Here is a 15,962-nt window from a genome sequence, read left to right on the forward strand (position 1 = left end):
TACAGATCCAAATAAAATGAAATCCTTGACAACTTCAATATTTTCTCCATTTAACATAATGTTGCTTGTTGGTCCAGTCGTGAGGCTTTTTGTTATCTTTATGTTAAAGTGTAATCCAGATTGAAGGCTACAGTTTTCGATCTTCATCAGTAAGCACTCCAAGTCCTCTTCATTTTCAACAAGCAAAGTTGTGTCATCTGCCTATGGCAGGTTGTTAAAGAGTCTTCCTCCAATCCCGACGCTGCGTTCTTCTTCATATAGTCCTGCTTCTCAGATTATTTGCTCAGCATATAGATTGAATAAGTATGGTGAAAGGATACAACCCTGATGCACACCTTTCCTGATTTTAAACCATGCAGTATCCCCTTGCTCTATGGGAACAGCTGCCTCTTGGTTTACATACACGTTCTGCATGAACACAATTTAGTGTTCTGGAATTCCCATTCTTCCAATGTTTTTCATAATTTTTTATGATCCACACAAATGAATGCCTTTGCATAGTCAATAAAACACAGGTAAACATCTTTCTGAAATTCTCTGCTTTCAGCCAAAGTCCATCAGACATCAGCAATGATATCCCTCGTTCCACATCCTCTTCTGAATCCGGCTTGAATTTCCAGTAGTTCCCTGTACTGCTGCAACCGTTTTTTAATTATCTTTAGAAAAATTTTACTTCCATGTGATAGTAATGATATCGTTTGGTAATTTCCACATTCCATTGGATCACCTTTCTTTGGAATGGGTATGAATTTGGATCTCTTCCAGTCGGTTGGCCAGGTAGCTCCATTTCAAATTTCTTGGCATAGATGAGTTAGTGCTTCCAGCATTGCATCCATTTGTTGAAACATCTCAATCGGTATTCCAGCAATTCATGAAGCCTTGTTTTTCACCAACGCCTTCAGTGCAGCTTGGAAGTCTTCCTTCAGTTTCATCAGTTCTTGATCATATGCTATGTCCTGAAATGGTTAAATGTTGATCAATTATTTCTGGTACAGTGACTCTGTGTACTCCTTCCATATTCTTTTGATGCTTCCTGTGTGGTTCAATATTTTGCCCATAGAATCCTTCAATACTGCAAGACGGGGCTTGAATTTTTTCTTCAGTTATTTCAGCTTAAGAAATGCTGAGGGTGTTCTTCCGTTTTGGTTTTCTAACTCTAGATCTTTACACATTCATTATAATATTCTGTCTTCTTGAGCTGCTCTTTGAAACCCTCTGTTCAGCTATTTTACTTCACTATTTCTTCACTATTCGCTTTAGCTACTCTACGTTTAAGAGCAAGTTTCAGAGTTTCTTACAATTTCATTTTGGCCTTTTCTTTCTCTTCTGTCTTTTTAATGAGCTTCTGCTTTCTTCATGTATTATGTGCTTGATGTCATCCCATAACTTGTCTAGTCTCCGGTCATTAGTGTTCACTGCGTCAAATCTATTCTTGAGATGGTCTCTAAATTCAGATGGGATATACTCAAGGTTGTACTTTGGCTCTCGTGGACTTGTTTTAATTTTCTTCAGCTTCAACTTGAACTTGCATCTGAGCAAGTGATGATCTGTTCTGCAGTCGGCCCCTGGCCTTGTTCTGACTGATGATATTGAGCTTCTCCATTGTCTCTTTCCACAGATGTAGTCGATTTGATTCCTGTGTATTCCATCCAGCAAGATCCACATGTATAGTCGCCATGTATGTTGTTAAAGAAAGGTATTTCTAATGAATAAGTTGTTGGTCTTGTAAAATTCTACCATGCTATCTCCCCTCATCGTTTCTAATATCAAGGCCATACTTTCTAACTACCGGTCCTTCTTTGTTTCCAACTTTTGCATTCAAATCACCAGTCATCATCAACTCATCCTGATTGAATGTATGATCAATTTCAGACTGCAAAAGTTGGTAAAAAATCTTCAGTTTCTTCATCTTTAACATTAGTAGTTGGTATGTAAATTTGAATAATAGTTGTATTAACTGGTCTTCCTTGTAGGTATATGGATACTATCCTATCGCTAACAGCATTGGACTTCAGCATAAATCTCGAAATGTTCTTTTTGACAATGAGTGCAATGCCGTTCCTCTTCAATTTATCATTCCCAGCATAGCAGAACATACGATTGTCCAATTCACAATGGCCAATACTAATCCACTGCAGCTCAGTGATGCCTAGGATATCAATCTTTATGTGTTCCATTTCATTTTTGATGACTTCCAATTTTCCTTGATTCACACTTCGCACATTTCACATTCCGATTACTAATGGATGTTTGCAGCTGTTTCTTCTCATTTTATATCATGCCACATCAGCAAATGGAAGTCCCAAAAGCTTTACTCCATCCACATCATTAAGGTCGACTCTACTTTGAGGAAGCAACTCTTTCCCAGTCGTATTTTGAGTGCCTTTAAACTGGAGGGGCTCATCTTCTGGCACTATATCAAACAATGTTCCACTGCTTTCCATAAGGTTTTCACTGGCCAATGTTTTCAGAAGTAGATGGCCAGTTCCTTCTTCCCAGTCTGTCTCAGTCGGGAAGCTTTGTTGAAATATGTCCACTATGGATGACACGAAAGCCACCCACAGTATGACAAACGGACAGACGATTGGTGGTCCATCATAGCACTTACCTTAGAGTGAGATTCTACAACAAGAGTTCCTAAAATTTTAGGAAGAACCTTCTAATTTTCTTTTTTTTAATTTTCTCTCTTTTTTAAATTGTGGTGAAAATATATACAGCAAAACATTTATCAATTCAATAATTTCTACATATATAATTCACTGGCATTGATCACATTCTTCAAGTTGTGCAACCATTCTTTATCTTTTTCCAAATAATTCCACCACCATTAACATAAACTCACTGCCCCCTAAGCAAAAACTCTCCCTTTCCCCCTCCCTCCAACTCTTCTACTTTTCTTGAGGCGTCAAATTTCAAGACGGAAGACGGAATGCGGATTTTGAAGTTTCTGAGCTGGACTAGCAGAAGGGGCAAGTATCCACTGACAAGCCCCTTACTATAAGAGGAGAGAAATCCAGGATTTTCATTTTCTCTGGGCTGGTAGAAAGAGAAGGCTTGGTAGAAGCATGCAACTTAAAGATTCAGTACTTCAACAAATAATTATAGAACTACTACAAAATATTCTAATCTACTAGTTGAATAATTCCAATCTAAGACAATCCATTGCCCACACTTGATATTACTCTGACTTATAAAAGTTATTCCATGTCTGGGCCTGTTCTTAGAGTGAAGAGTTTGGTAATGGTGCTATAGAAATAATTGCAACTTTTATTTCCACCCCAGTGAATGCATTTTGCCCTGAGTATAGTCTATACTTTTATAATGTTGCCTACACTAAGACACTATGGGAAATTTACTTATTAACATGGTCAGTGGTCATTATGGAGTTTGGTCATTGCAGAGCTTTGTCTAGGGTACTATGATGGCTAATTTTATGTATCAACTTGGCTAGGCTATGGTTTCTAGTTTTTTGGCCAAACACTAGAATTGTTGTTGTTGTAGAGTAGTTATTTATGTTATGATTAAATCAGTTGGCCATAAGTAAAGCTGATTACCCTCTATAATGCAATGTAGTGTAATGTGATGTACCAAGAATTTTAATGTCACGGTGACACAAGCTATGACCTGAGAGGTCAAAGACAAGCCACTCTTACCATGACCGAGATGTGGAGGATCCTCAGCTCCTCCTCTGCTGACTCATGCTGGGGTTCTTCTGTTGGGTCTTGTCCAGGGAGGCTCAGAGCACCATCTTGGTGATGGATATGAAAAAGCAAAGTGCCATTCTCCAGCCACTGTTGCCTCCAGCGCACCAGAGGGATGTCCTCTGTGTTCCCTGAGATCTCTACAGGACAAACACCAAAGGCACAGGTGAGAATTTGGACTGAACCAAATTTTCCATCTTCCTTTTCCTATGTACTGGTACTGATTAACAGGTTTACGCTGAAGGCAACAAAGGGTTCCAACCACAGTTAGGTCAGGCTTACTGCTGTTCCAAATCTCAAAGAAGGGAAGAGACCCTGAGAAGAAGAGAATTATTCACCACAGGTCTTTCCACCCTAAATCTAGTGAGCCAGGCTCTCACCCATTGAGAAAAATAGCAAGGTGAAAATTCAAATTCTTCCTCTTACTTCTATGATCAATAGCATCCTTCACATAGCACAGTTTGAATACCTGATAACCCTCCCCCACCCCTGAGATAAATACAAGGTTGTTTGCCTCTTGTAAATTTGAAAGTGCAAGATCCCCTGCAATTACTTCTAGACATACCAGTGAATCTACCAAGAAGAGAGTTGGTAATTACTGTGCAGAGAACTGGCATTTATGAAACAGTCCTGGGAGGTTACTGCAGAGCAACTGGGGCTGACAGGTTATTTCTAAACCATAAGCATTTGCCACATAGTCCGTTGGAGATGTTTGATAACTTATTGTGACAGGCACAGTAATGTTTTTAATTCCCTTTAATTTTTCTCTTCAATTTTACAGAGAATAGGGGTGATATACATGAGGGTAGTAAAGAATTGGGCCTTTAGCACAGAGACAAGTATCTGTTTCTCAGGGCTTTAAATCAAGGCACTGAACTATTGTCAACAAATTAATAACAAAAACCTACTATGTGTTTTGCACTGAAGCAGGTACTATGCTGTTGTTATTGTTGTTAGGTGCCAAGTTAGTTCCAACTCATAGTGACCCTATGTACAACAGAATGAAACACTGCCCGATCCTCTGCCATCTTCAAAATTGTTGCTAAGTCTGAGCACACTGTTGCAGCCACCGTGTGAATTCATCTCGTTGAGGGTCTTCCTCTTTTTCACTGACCCTCTATTTTACCAAGCATGATGTCCTTCTCCAGGGACTGATCTCTTCTGATAATATGTCCAAAGTAAGTGAGACAAAGTCTCACCATCCTTGCTTCTAAGGAGCATTCTGGCTGTACTTCTTCAAGACAGACTGGTTCATTCTTCTGGCAGTCCATGGTATATTTAATATTCTTCACCAACACCATAATTCAAACGCATCAATTCTCTTCAGTCTTCCTTGTTCATTGTCTAGCTTTCACATGCATACAAGGCACTGAAAATACCATGGCTTGGGTCAGGCACACCTTAGTCCTCAAACTGTTGTCTTTGCTTTTTAGCTAAGCTAGCATTGCAAAAATACACTGTGTCTGTGCCCCTCTCTCTTCTATTACTAAAGCATATCTTTTCAAAGCTTTAAGACATCCCACAGTACAGAAAACTGATTAACCCAACTTTTCTTGAACTTCATTTGGCCCTCAAACCACTTTTGGTTAACAACTATTGTCATCCTAGGGAACTAGTATTCTGTTGAACACACTTTGACAAACCACTGTTTTCCAAAATTTTAGTTTTTTAAAAGGTTTGGCTTCTTCTCCCAAAATTTATCGTCTTTGACAAAAAAAAAAAAAAAAAAATTCCATAGATATAAAAAAGATTTAACAAGATACATTTAGAATACTACTCTCATCAAGTACCAGAGCCATAAAGAGGAAAGCAATTTTAAGTATTTATGGAGTTTATAAATATCCTTCACTATTTGTGGGAGGGCACAAATGATGTTCTGCTTTATTTATTTATTTAACATATATTAGGCCTGAATTATGTGCCAGGCATTGGTCTAGGCACTGAGATAGTAACCTAAATGAGGTCCTCAGTAAGTTTTCCACACCATCTCACTATGAGTCAATGTGGCAACTGTTATACCAGGTGCATGACGAAGTTTTGTGGGGACACAGAAGAAGGAAAGGTAATACTGCCTGGGTAGAGCAGGAAGAAGGAAGGAGAGCAGATTTCTCGGGGGAAGATAATATTGGTGTTGGGCCTTGAAGGATGAGTGGACTTCCTTCCAACAGGTAGAGAGGTAGGGAAGAGATACCAGGAACTGATAGGAGAAGAAGCATGAGAAGAAAGGAGGAAGAATATTGGCTGCTTCCTCAGGGCAGGCCAGTGAAGAGGGTTTCTATGAGCCACCGGTCACCAATCTGTCCCCAAGAGACACCAATATCATATGCTACCATCCTACAGACCAGTCAGAAGAGTAAACTTGAGAGAATGAGTGGGGAAGAGGAGGATGCAAAGATAAGGTGATCCGAGTTCACCTTCCTCCTTAACCCCTCCCCCTAATCCCATCAAGGACTCAGCCATCCTGTTGATAAGCTGTCCATGGCCCAGAAAGTGACGGATACAAGCATCCAGGAGCTGCAGTGCATGGAGGGTGTGAAAATGGAAGCTCCTCTGCCTTCTGGTCCTAGTTTTCCATAGGCACAGCCCCATCTGTTAAGTGAGGCAGGAACACAGGCTTTCGGAGTACACCTTTCCTCTAAGGAGGCCCTTCCAGATTTCCAGATTGAGAAACCCATCACATGCAAAACTTCACCCACAAGCCTTCCAATCACAAATCCTGCTCAACGGCACTTATCCTTTCCAAGCACTCAGTATGCCTTCACCACAAAGCACCCAGCAGATTCCTCCTGGGAAACACACCCTCCCTTCCCAAGTCCGTTTCCCATCATAGCAGCAGAAACCAAACTCTGTCTCCTCACCACAGACATAAAACTCTCAAGCAGTAACGGCTCCTAATAGAGCACCTAATGGAATAATTAAATCACCCAGAGCAACAACACATGTCCAGCCTTCAGCCGGTACTACTTCAACCCAGCCCAGGATTTATTCCACACACGTCTGAGTGCCACTTCGGCCCTTCCTGAAATTATTCAGAAAGAATCTAGCACCTCATACCTCTAAAACGCTTAACAAACCGGATTTTCATTTCCCAGAGGATCCTTATCAAGTAGGTCAGGCTCATTACCTCTGTTTTAACTGTGGAAGCAAAGACAAGTAAATAATTGGACCAAGGTCACAGCAACCTGACACAGAACAAAGATGAATGAACTTCTGTCAGATCCGCTCTAGCCCCAACACACACACACACCAGACGACACGACCTCAGAACACGTGGAGAGAGATGAAGCACTTGAGCAGAAACTCCATGTGGTCTTTTAGGAGCATTTGTATTGCAATATTTTATGTTTTTGCATAAGGTCTTAGTAACACATGACTTTTTAAAGAGTTGAGATACAATTCACATACCAAAAAATGTACCCTTTTAAAGTGTACAGCTCAGTGATTTTTAGTATATTCCCAAGTTGCGAAACTATCACCACTATCTAATTCTAGCACATTTTCATCACTCCAAAACAAACCCCATGCTCATTAGCAGTCTCAGTTGATTTTCATGGGGGGATGTGTTCTGCTTCAGGGTCCTAAGAGTGGTGGTACCGAGGAAAGGTGTAGGGTTTTGGCAGAGTTCTCCAATGGGGAGTGGGCTGAGAGCATAGAATCTTTGCCCTTGGTTTCCAGGTCAGCCCTTTGAGCCCCTCTGTGAGTTATTTATGTCTATCCCTGTGGATGGTGATATACTGATCCTGCCTGGACCAGACGCATCTTAGAGGGCAGAGGATGAAGGGCATCCATCATATATTAGATTCAAGATGATTACAGGATGACAGCTTCTTCCTTGGCTTTTTTCCTCTCCTGGCAGAATCTGATATGATGCTAAACTAGGAACATATTTACTTATGCTATATCTGGCCTGGGTCAACCAATGGAAAAAATACATCCGACACAATAAAATTCTTGTGGATATCCTTGCCAATGGGGCCGAGATCAAAGCCCCATTGTACATCAATGGAATCATGTTGGTCTGGATGTCAGCAGAATATGTAAAGAAGACAGAATGCTCAGAAACTGTTTCACCAATGCAAGTCTTCCCTGAGACCCCCAAGGAGCAAAGAGGTAATAAAATAGTTACTGCAGACCAACACTTGCTGAGATTTTGCTATAATGTATTGAATAAAACAAGTGCCAACAGGATCCTACATAGTTATCTCAAGACACCACAGGTGGCATGAGCACCAATACCATAATCATACTCTGGAACTAAGATAGCTAGAAAACCAAGACTGTCTTGACTTTTAGAATGTCTCTTCTTCCTCTCTCCAAGCCTCACACTTCTCAGCACCTCCAAAAATTATGGACCTGCCTGGAATCCACAGAAACCAGGGTGCCATTCATTCCTATATACAACAATTACTTCTGAAGCATACTGTATTTGCCACATTCAGCAAATGGTGCTAAATGGTCCCTCTTCTCAGGAATTTTCAATCTTATAGGAAATTTAAGACATGGCCATGAATAACCACACAGCGGTGTTGAGTGAGAGGATGGAAATTGGCCAGGCAGAAATAGATGGAAAGAAATAAAATGGGAAGAAATGTTGGGCAGGCAATTCCAGATGAAGAGAATAGTGTGTGTAAAGAAACAGAAGGATAGTGTGTGTTTGCAGGACTGTGCGAAGTCTAATATTAAGCTGCAGAGGATATGGAGAGGAGAAGTGGAAGACTGAGGCTAAAAATGTAGATTGATTTTAACTCTGAAAGGGTCTGAATGCTAGACTGAGGAGTTTAGAGCTAATGGAAAGTCATCCATGGTTTTATTAAGCAAGGAAGTAAACTAAGCCATGATTTAGAAAGATAAGTGCCTTAGGCTGAGTTCTTTAGAGAAGCAAAACCAATGAGGCATATATATATATATATACACATATGTATACACATATATATGTATATAATATATATACATATGTGTATATAATATACATAATATATGTACACATATATAAAAAATTTATATACATGGAAAGATTTATCTCAAGGAAATGGCTCACACAGTTGTAGAAGCTGGAAAGTTCCAAGTCTGTGGGTCAGGCATCAGGCTGGAGGCTTATCCTGACTCACATAGCTGCAGGGTCTGATGAACCCAAGATCAGCAGGTCAGACGACAGGCTGCTGGCTCACAGGCTGCAGAGGCTGATGAATCCCAAGACTGGCAAGCAATACAGCAGGCTGCTGGCTCAAGTCCCAAGGACCAGAGGTCAGATGATGATGAGCCAGATGCAGGATCCAGAGCAAGGAGGCGAGCTTTACTAGAACATCTATATATATATTGGATGCAAGCCACACCCCTGAGGAAACTCCCCTTACAACTGATTGGCTGATCACATCAGATCACATCATGGAGGATGACTACATCATTACATAACTGCCAAATTACATCATTACATAACTGCCAAACCACTGAGAATCATGGCCCAGCCAAGATGACACACAATCTTAACCATTACAATCAGGAAGACCCAGAAAGAGAGTAGCAGACAGACTCCAGTGGAGTCTCACTGTGAATACAATCCTGTATTCTGAAGTGGCCAAAATAGTGAATTGGGACTCAGTAGGCCTAGATATGGTCTGAGTGACCTTGAATGAGTTGCCTAGCTTTGAGTTTTCTCATCTAATGAGGATCTGGGTAGATGAACTTCAAGATCCTTTAGTAGCTTTGACACGATTTGAAGTCAAAAAGGGTGTGTCATGCATGAGCACCTATAAAGACAATGATTTCTGTATCCCAAACGTCTCTCTCAAGTGTAAGCTGTACTCCACCCCTCCTTTCCTCTAAGCACAGGGTGGACATGCTTGCAATGACTTGAGAAGAGCCTTTAAGAGGCAGGCCCATCTTCAGACTGGATCCCAGTCTGGTGAGAAAGATGCTCAATTCATCCTGGTACAGATACGTGGCCTCAATAAATAGAACTTAGCTTTTGCATGTAATAGAGAACTAGGATCCTGGTACCTTGGTCAGGGAAAGTGATGGCAAAGAATAGTCTGGGACAGGGAAAGCCAGAGGGAAGGAGGGTGAGATGAAATCAGTTTAAATCAGCCTTAGTCATTGTTCTAATCTTAGCTTGTGGGCTGTGAGTTTATAGCATGGTCTATTTGTGGGGTTAGCTTAAGACACCCAAAACTTTGCTGCAAAAATTCCTCTTCCACTCATTACAATTTTCCCGTAACACTTAACTGTCCTGTTCCTTCTTTGAGCATCCCTACGTGCTGAGTATCCCTGAACTGGGCTGCTAAGATCATGTCATGATCAGAATTTCCCCAAAAGACAACCTCATTGAGGACCAAATTCAGGATACCCTCTTTCAGAGAATTTGACAATTTAAAGTCAGACGTGGATTTCAACTGGGGAAATTCTCAAGGATCCTTTAATTCAACTGAATAGCTTAGAGTGTCTAGTGGTTCTATCAGTTCTGGCATTGTGGGCCCCTTTTTCACTTCTGGCAAAGCCTGAGTTTCGAGCTGAATCCAGCTGAATAGTAATAAGGTTGCCAAGGTGCCGAGGTCAAGGCAGGAGGAAGTATTAACTTGTCAATTCTTAGCCTCATGTGGAGGGCACCTGATGAAGTGACCCTGTAGTCTTTCAAGGTTGAGGGTGACATCCCCTGATGGCCATTACTGACTATTAAAAGACCTTGCTTAGATCAGGATTTTCAAGCTTGCTGTTAGTCTTGGAATCCTTTGTCCAAACAAAATCTAGTGTGGTCTCTGAGGGGTTCCCTGGAGCAGAGTTAGAAAAGAACTGGCTCAATTGGAGGTCTAATAAAGCCCACTACCATGAAGGGCCCCTGCTGTTAGGGAGCTCGGGATGTCTATGGATTATTAGTTTCCTCGATTGTTTTTCAATTCTGTTAAGGGTGGTATTGTGAGTAGCCTCGTATTCTTTAAGAAAGAATTACAAGAAAAAGGGAATATCTCTAAAAATAAATTCTGGCCATGCCTCCACTCTGTGTTATATCAGCCATCATTCTGAGTTCCCGTATGTGATGAAGATTAAGTTTAGAACTTTAGCAGTCATAAGCTGACTGTCCCAAACTAAGAACAACAAACGGATCTTATCAGATAGAGACTATCATTAAGGTTACCAAAGATAAACCTGTGATAGAATTACCCTCTTCCCTTCTGTTCTTTCTTGCTTTCCTTTTCTCCCCCTGTAATTTCAGAGTTTGAAGGATATGGATGGTAGGTCTAGTTTCCCACATGGTTTCATTGTGTCTTCTGACTCAAACTATCAGCAGTGGTATTAACTTTCAACACCTTTGTAAGAAAATCACCTGCTTAAGTCAGGGGTTAATAACGGTAAGGGATCACTAATTACCCTGAAAATTTTCACCCTGGTATCCAATGTGACCCAAGTCTTTAATGTCTCTAAAACGTCAGCCTCTAAAGACCCCAACTTGTTCCATAAACATAATGAGAGCAGCACATTAGTGTCCTGGCCATCTGTGAAGAAAGATGAGGGACAGATGAAAAACAGACAAAGGAGGAGGATGCAGAGAGAAAAGACAAAGTCAAGAGAAGTGAGGAAAGGAGACTAGCCAGAGAAACGACGTCCCTTGGGCTGAGTTGGCTGGGCCTTCACATCTCTCTTCATAGGGACCATCTGGTATGGAGTTCTGAAGTGATACAATCCCACATCCCAGAGTAAGAGCCACATAAAACGAGGCACCCCACGGGGCCTGAATTCAACCGGCACAAATGCCAGGAAAACTGAGAGTCTGCCTGAAGTTTGTGCCCATAGAGGCCTGGCTGAGTGAACAACAGAATGGGAAATAGCACAGCCAGGACATTCTTTTGTGAAAATCGGCTGATGTTCACAGACCAACTGGGAATGGAACTCTCATTGTGGTTCCTATATTCAACTTCCTGTCTGCCGGGGAGCTGCTTCCTATTGTCTCATTCTCTTTCCTCTACCTCCAAACTGGCTTGGGCAATGGCTACAGAAGAATGTGGAGAAAAAGCTCTATAACAAAACGGCTTAAAAATTTCCAAATTCTCTCACCCAACAGGAGATTCCTTTATCAAGTAACTAGAACCTTCTTGACTTGCTGAGATTTGGAATAGAAATTTCCACCTGTGTCCAGGAGAAGGATAATTGAATTCCTACTTCCCCTGCTTGGTGACATTTGCCCTCAATGGCAAAAACAAAAGAGCTTTAGAGCATTAATTACTCAGTGATGCGAAAAGGAATGGCAAGTTAAAGAGAGTGCTGGACTGGGAGCCAGGAGAATGGAGCTGCTGTAATCTCTCTGCAGCTCAGTTTTCTCATCTTCAAAGGATGGGACTAGAAGGTCACTAAGGGCTCTCCAGTTCTAACCATGTTATTCAATGACACAAAACCAGACGTGACACTTGGATCTAGTTAGACCCCAAATCAGGGGCAGACTGAGTATATTTCTGCATGTCAACTGGATAAAAGTCTCTATGGAAGTTTTTCAAATCAGACATTCCTCCTGGAGTTTGGATTGCTTCCAACCTAGTCCAGCCTATCAATTGTAGAGTAAGGATTGGCTGTACTGAAACTCATGATCGTGACTTATTGAAACTTCACTCAGTGACTCCCAGTTAGAAAGAACTATCTACATATAGATGTATCCAAATGGTTTCCAGTATGTTATTAACCCTTGATCAACTGTTTTTGTGGACAAGGGTAGTCTAGATAAAGAAAACTTTGCCTGACCTCTCTCTGCAGCCTCGCCAATATCCCTTTATAGAGTGTACTCTAAAAATCCAGAAACGCTAACTTATTTTACAGCTGCCCACCCACCCACTTCTCCTTTTCCAAAAGAGGCGAAGACGGACTACAATGAACCAACACAGGAAGCAAGAGTGATGACAGAAAGAAAATGAGGACCCTGGATAGCCCATAGTTTGTTGTCTCTGTAGGCAGGTGAAGCGGTGTCGCAGGAAGCAGAAGGTAGCTTTTTAAATCAGGCTTGATGGAAAGCAGTGAAGCTTTCTATGGATGCTGCTGGAAGTAGGTCACTCTCCACTACTCTGTGCTGGCATGAATAGCAATTGAGCAACTACACGAACATTCTATTTACCTTGCCATGGAGATGAAAACATTCCTGTGGGGAAAAAATGCAGCCAAAGGTTCTGACACAACCAGAGAGATGAGGAGGCATTCAAATGGCTTCTGATTTCATCCAAAATGGTTTGCTTGTTCCTACCATAGTGTTTCTCTGGATCTTTTCAAACCTCTGCAAAGAGTTTATCCACATGATACTCATTAAAGTCTCATTTGAAAGGGGGAAAAAAAAAGTCCAGAGTTCTTTGAAAAAGGCAGGGTTATCTGAGCCACAGATGTACCGGTAACAGGATTTTTAAATATATCTAGTTCTATTTACCACTGCCACCCAAGTGACCTTTGTAAATTGAGGTAACGGCATGCATTTAACAAAATCTGACATCAAGTATGATATGTAATAACATTTAAACTCTGTAATGTTAAAATATGTATTTATGGATCATTTCATACATTGTAATGAGAATAAGACATTTTGAAGCCTGAGGTTTCACGACTGGAATTCTGATTTGAGCTTTGCAAGTCCTTGGGGCCCATCTCCCTGCAGTGGAAGCAAAATGGACACCTGGTTTTTGGATAGCCGAAGCAGGCTGCAGGGTGACAGCAAGGAGACTTCCCACTAGACCAGTAAGGGCTCCATTTCATTCCAAATCCTCCCTCTTGTACTCCTGGTCTTTCATTAACATCAAAACCAAAACCCGTTGCCATCAAGTCAATTCCGACTCATGGCGACCCTATTGGACAGAGTATAACTGCCCCCATAGGGTTTCCAAGGCTGTAAATCTTTACGGGAGCAGACTGCCACATCTTTCTCCTGCAGAGCGGCTGGTGAGTTTGAACCGCCATCTTTTCAGTTAGCAGCCGAGCACTTAACCACTGAGTCACCAGAGCTCCTTTCATTTACATAGAGTTTATATAATTCTCTTGTCCTGAACCATTTCAGTAAGGTCCCCTCTATGGCTCTCACCTTATAAAAAGGATGAGCAAAAGAAGTAATGACAAAATATCATCTATAAATGACGCCCTGGAGGCGTAGTGGCTAACAGTTTGGCTGTTAACCAAAAGGTCGGCAGTTGAAATCCACCACCCACTCCTTGGAAACCCTATGGGGCAGTTCTACTCTGTCCTATAGGGTTGATATGAATTGGAATCGACTTGACAGCAACGAGTTTTTAGTTTTTTTATAAGGGACTTACAAAATATCACTTATAAATGACTTACAAAAGAATAGCCTGTTTGTTGCCTGTCCTAAACTGTCTTGATTCATCTCCATTTTTAATTAGTTCCCATTCACTTGCATTTCTGCCTTTATCTATGATTCAACTCAACAAGTAATGATGCACTTATTATGTGTCTGGCCCTGCTAGGATGCTCTTTCAACATTCATGACCTCACTTAATCCTCAGTGAGCCTTTAATGTGGGTATTTATGTCCTCATTCTACAGTTGAGGAAATCAAGTTTCAGAAAAGTCAACTTACCTGACCAAGTTCACCCAGTTAGCAAATACTAGAATTAACAGAGAGAGAGAGAGGAAAAAAAAAAAAATCCTAGATCTCTTGACTTCAAGGTCATTGTTCCTTTCAACTATCTCAACTCCCATTCCCTCACTTTGCAAATCTCAGTCCAGAATAGTTATCAGTAAAGTGCTTTGCAGTGTCTGGCATATAACAAGCACCAAGAACTATCAATATCATCATCATCATTAATACTATCTTTGTTGTTGTCATTACTACTATCACTCACATGAATCCTAAAATGCAGGATTAATCCTTGACAGAATTAAGCAAACAGTACCTTTAAATGACTCCAGCTGCTTAAGAGTCTTCTTATGTCCAGGAATCAACTCAGTTCCAGTTGAAGAACCTGGGCTAAGTCTTATTTTGTTCATTTCTCTAACTGCTCATTAGCAGACTGAATACTCTCTGGATATCTCTGCCAAAACCCATTCCACTATTTCTGCTTTAAGACCTGGCCGTGGGAACTTTCACATAGGGGTGCCATGCTACCCAGGCCCCAAGGCTGCCACAGGAAGCCAGCCCCAGTGAGCTGGCTGTCAGGCATTTAGCAAGATAATCATGAGTTAAAATGGGCAGGGTCCTCCCTAAGGAGGTGGGAGAGGTATTTGGGGTCAAGGAAAAGGAATAAAGGGAGGCTATATTAAAATAGCAGCTGATCTTCCTTCAGTGGTAAACTGAGTCCTTTTCCATGGACTTACCTGTGTAACGGCCTCTTACATAAAGTCCAAGAAGGACTGCCCTCGCGGAACCTGGGGAACGAGGCTTTCCACCCTCTTCCCACAGACCCATGAGCTCCTGTTTCTGACTGACTGCTAACACTGCCTTTTTGCATACAGACACACACACACACAGAGACAGACACACACACACACTCACAGGGCTGGGGAGCCCAAAGCTCAGTGGGCCGGTCACTTTTCTAGGCTCTTCTCTCTAAGCCCATTCCTCCTACAGAACAAGTGGTCTAAATGACCTCTAAAGCCTCTTCTCACTCTAAAGTTCTCTGATTTTATTTTTTATCTTCCTGTGATCTGCAATTGCCATACTAGGGGTTGGATATAAAATTTACAAGTTGAAAATCCTAGAAATTAATTAATTAATTAAGCACAACTTGTACAAGGGTAGGTCATGGAAGCTCCATAGCCACATCAAAACTCCCTGAGGGACTGAATTGCTGGGTGGAGGGCTGTGGGGACCATGATCTCGGGGAACATCTCGCTCAATTGGCATAATACAGTTTATAAAGACAATGTTCTGCATTCTACCTCGGTGAGTAGTACCTGGGGTCTTAAAAGCCTGTGAGCAGCCATCTAAGATACTCCACTGGTCTCATCCCTTCGGGAGCAAGGGAGAACAAAGAGAACAGGATGCAAGGAAAAGATCAGTCTGAAGGACTAATGGACCACGGCTACCAAGGCCTGTACCAGACTGAGTCCAGTACAGCTAGATGGTGCCCGGCCACCACCACTGACTGCTCTGACCAGGATCACAACAAAGGGCTCTGGACAGAGCTGGAGAAGGATGTAGAACAAAATTCTAACTCACGAAAAAAAGACCAGATTTACTGGCCTAAAGGAGACTGGAGAAACCCCGAGAGTATGACCCCCAGACACCCTTTTAGCTCAGTGGTGAAGTCATTTCCAAGGTTCACCGTTCAGCCGGGGAGTGGACAGC

At 41.7% G+C, this 15,962-nt stretch overlaps 1 protein-coding gene across 3 annotated transcripts in view; it reads right to left on the reverse strand.

The window, feature by feature from the left end:
- ASTN1 (astrotactin 1) overlaps positions 1-15,962 on the reverse strand; it is a 381,789-nt gene that overhangs the window by 247,926 nt on the left and 117,901 nt on the right. For all 3 annotated transcript variants that reach the window (XM_004372849.2, XM_004372848.2, XM_004372850.2), the window contains exon 2: positions 3,654-3,841. In XM_004372849.2, the coding sequence (XP_004372906.1) occupies positions 3,654-3,841 (188 nt within the window). The remainder of the gene's footprint in view (positions 1-3,653; positions 3,842-15,962) is intronic.

Source organism: Trichechus manatus, unplaced genomic scaffold (assembly GCF_000243295.1).
Source record: "Trichechus manatus latirostris isolate Lorelei unplaced genomic scaffold, TriManLat1.0 scaffold00021, whole genome shotgun sequence".
NCBI classification, from domain to species: domain Eukaryota; kingdom Metazoa; phylum Chordata; class Mammalia; order Sirenia; family Trichechidae; genus Trichechus; species Trichechus manatus.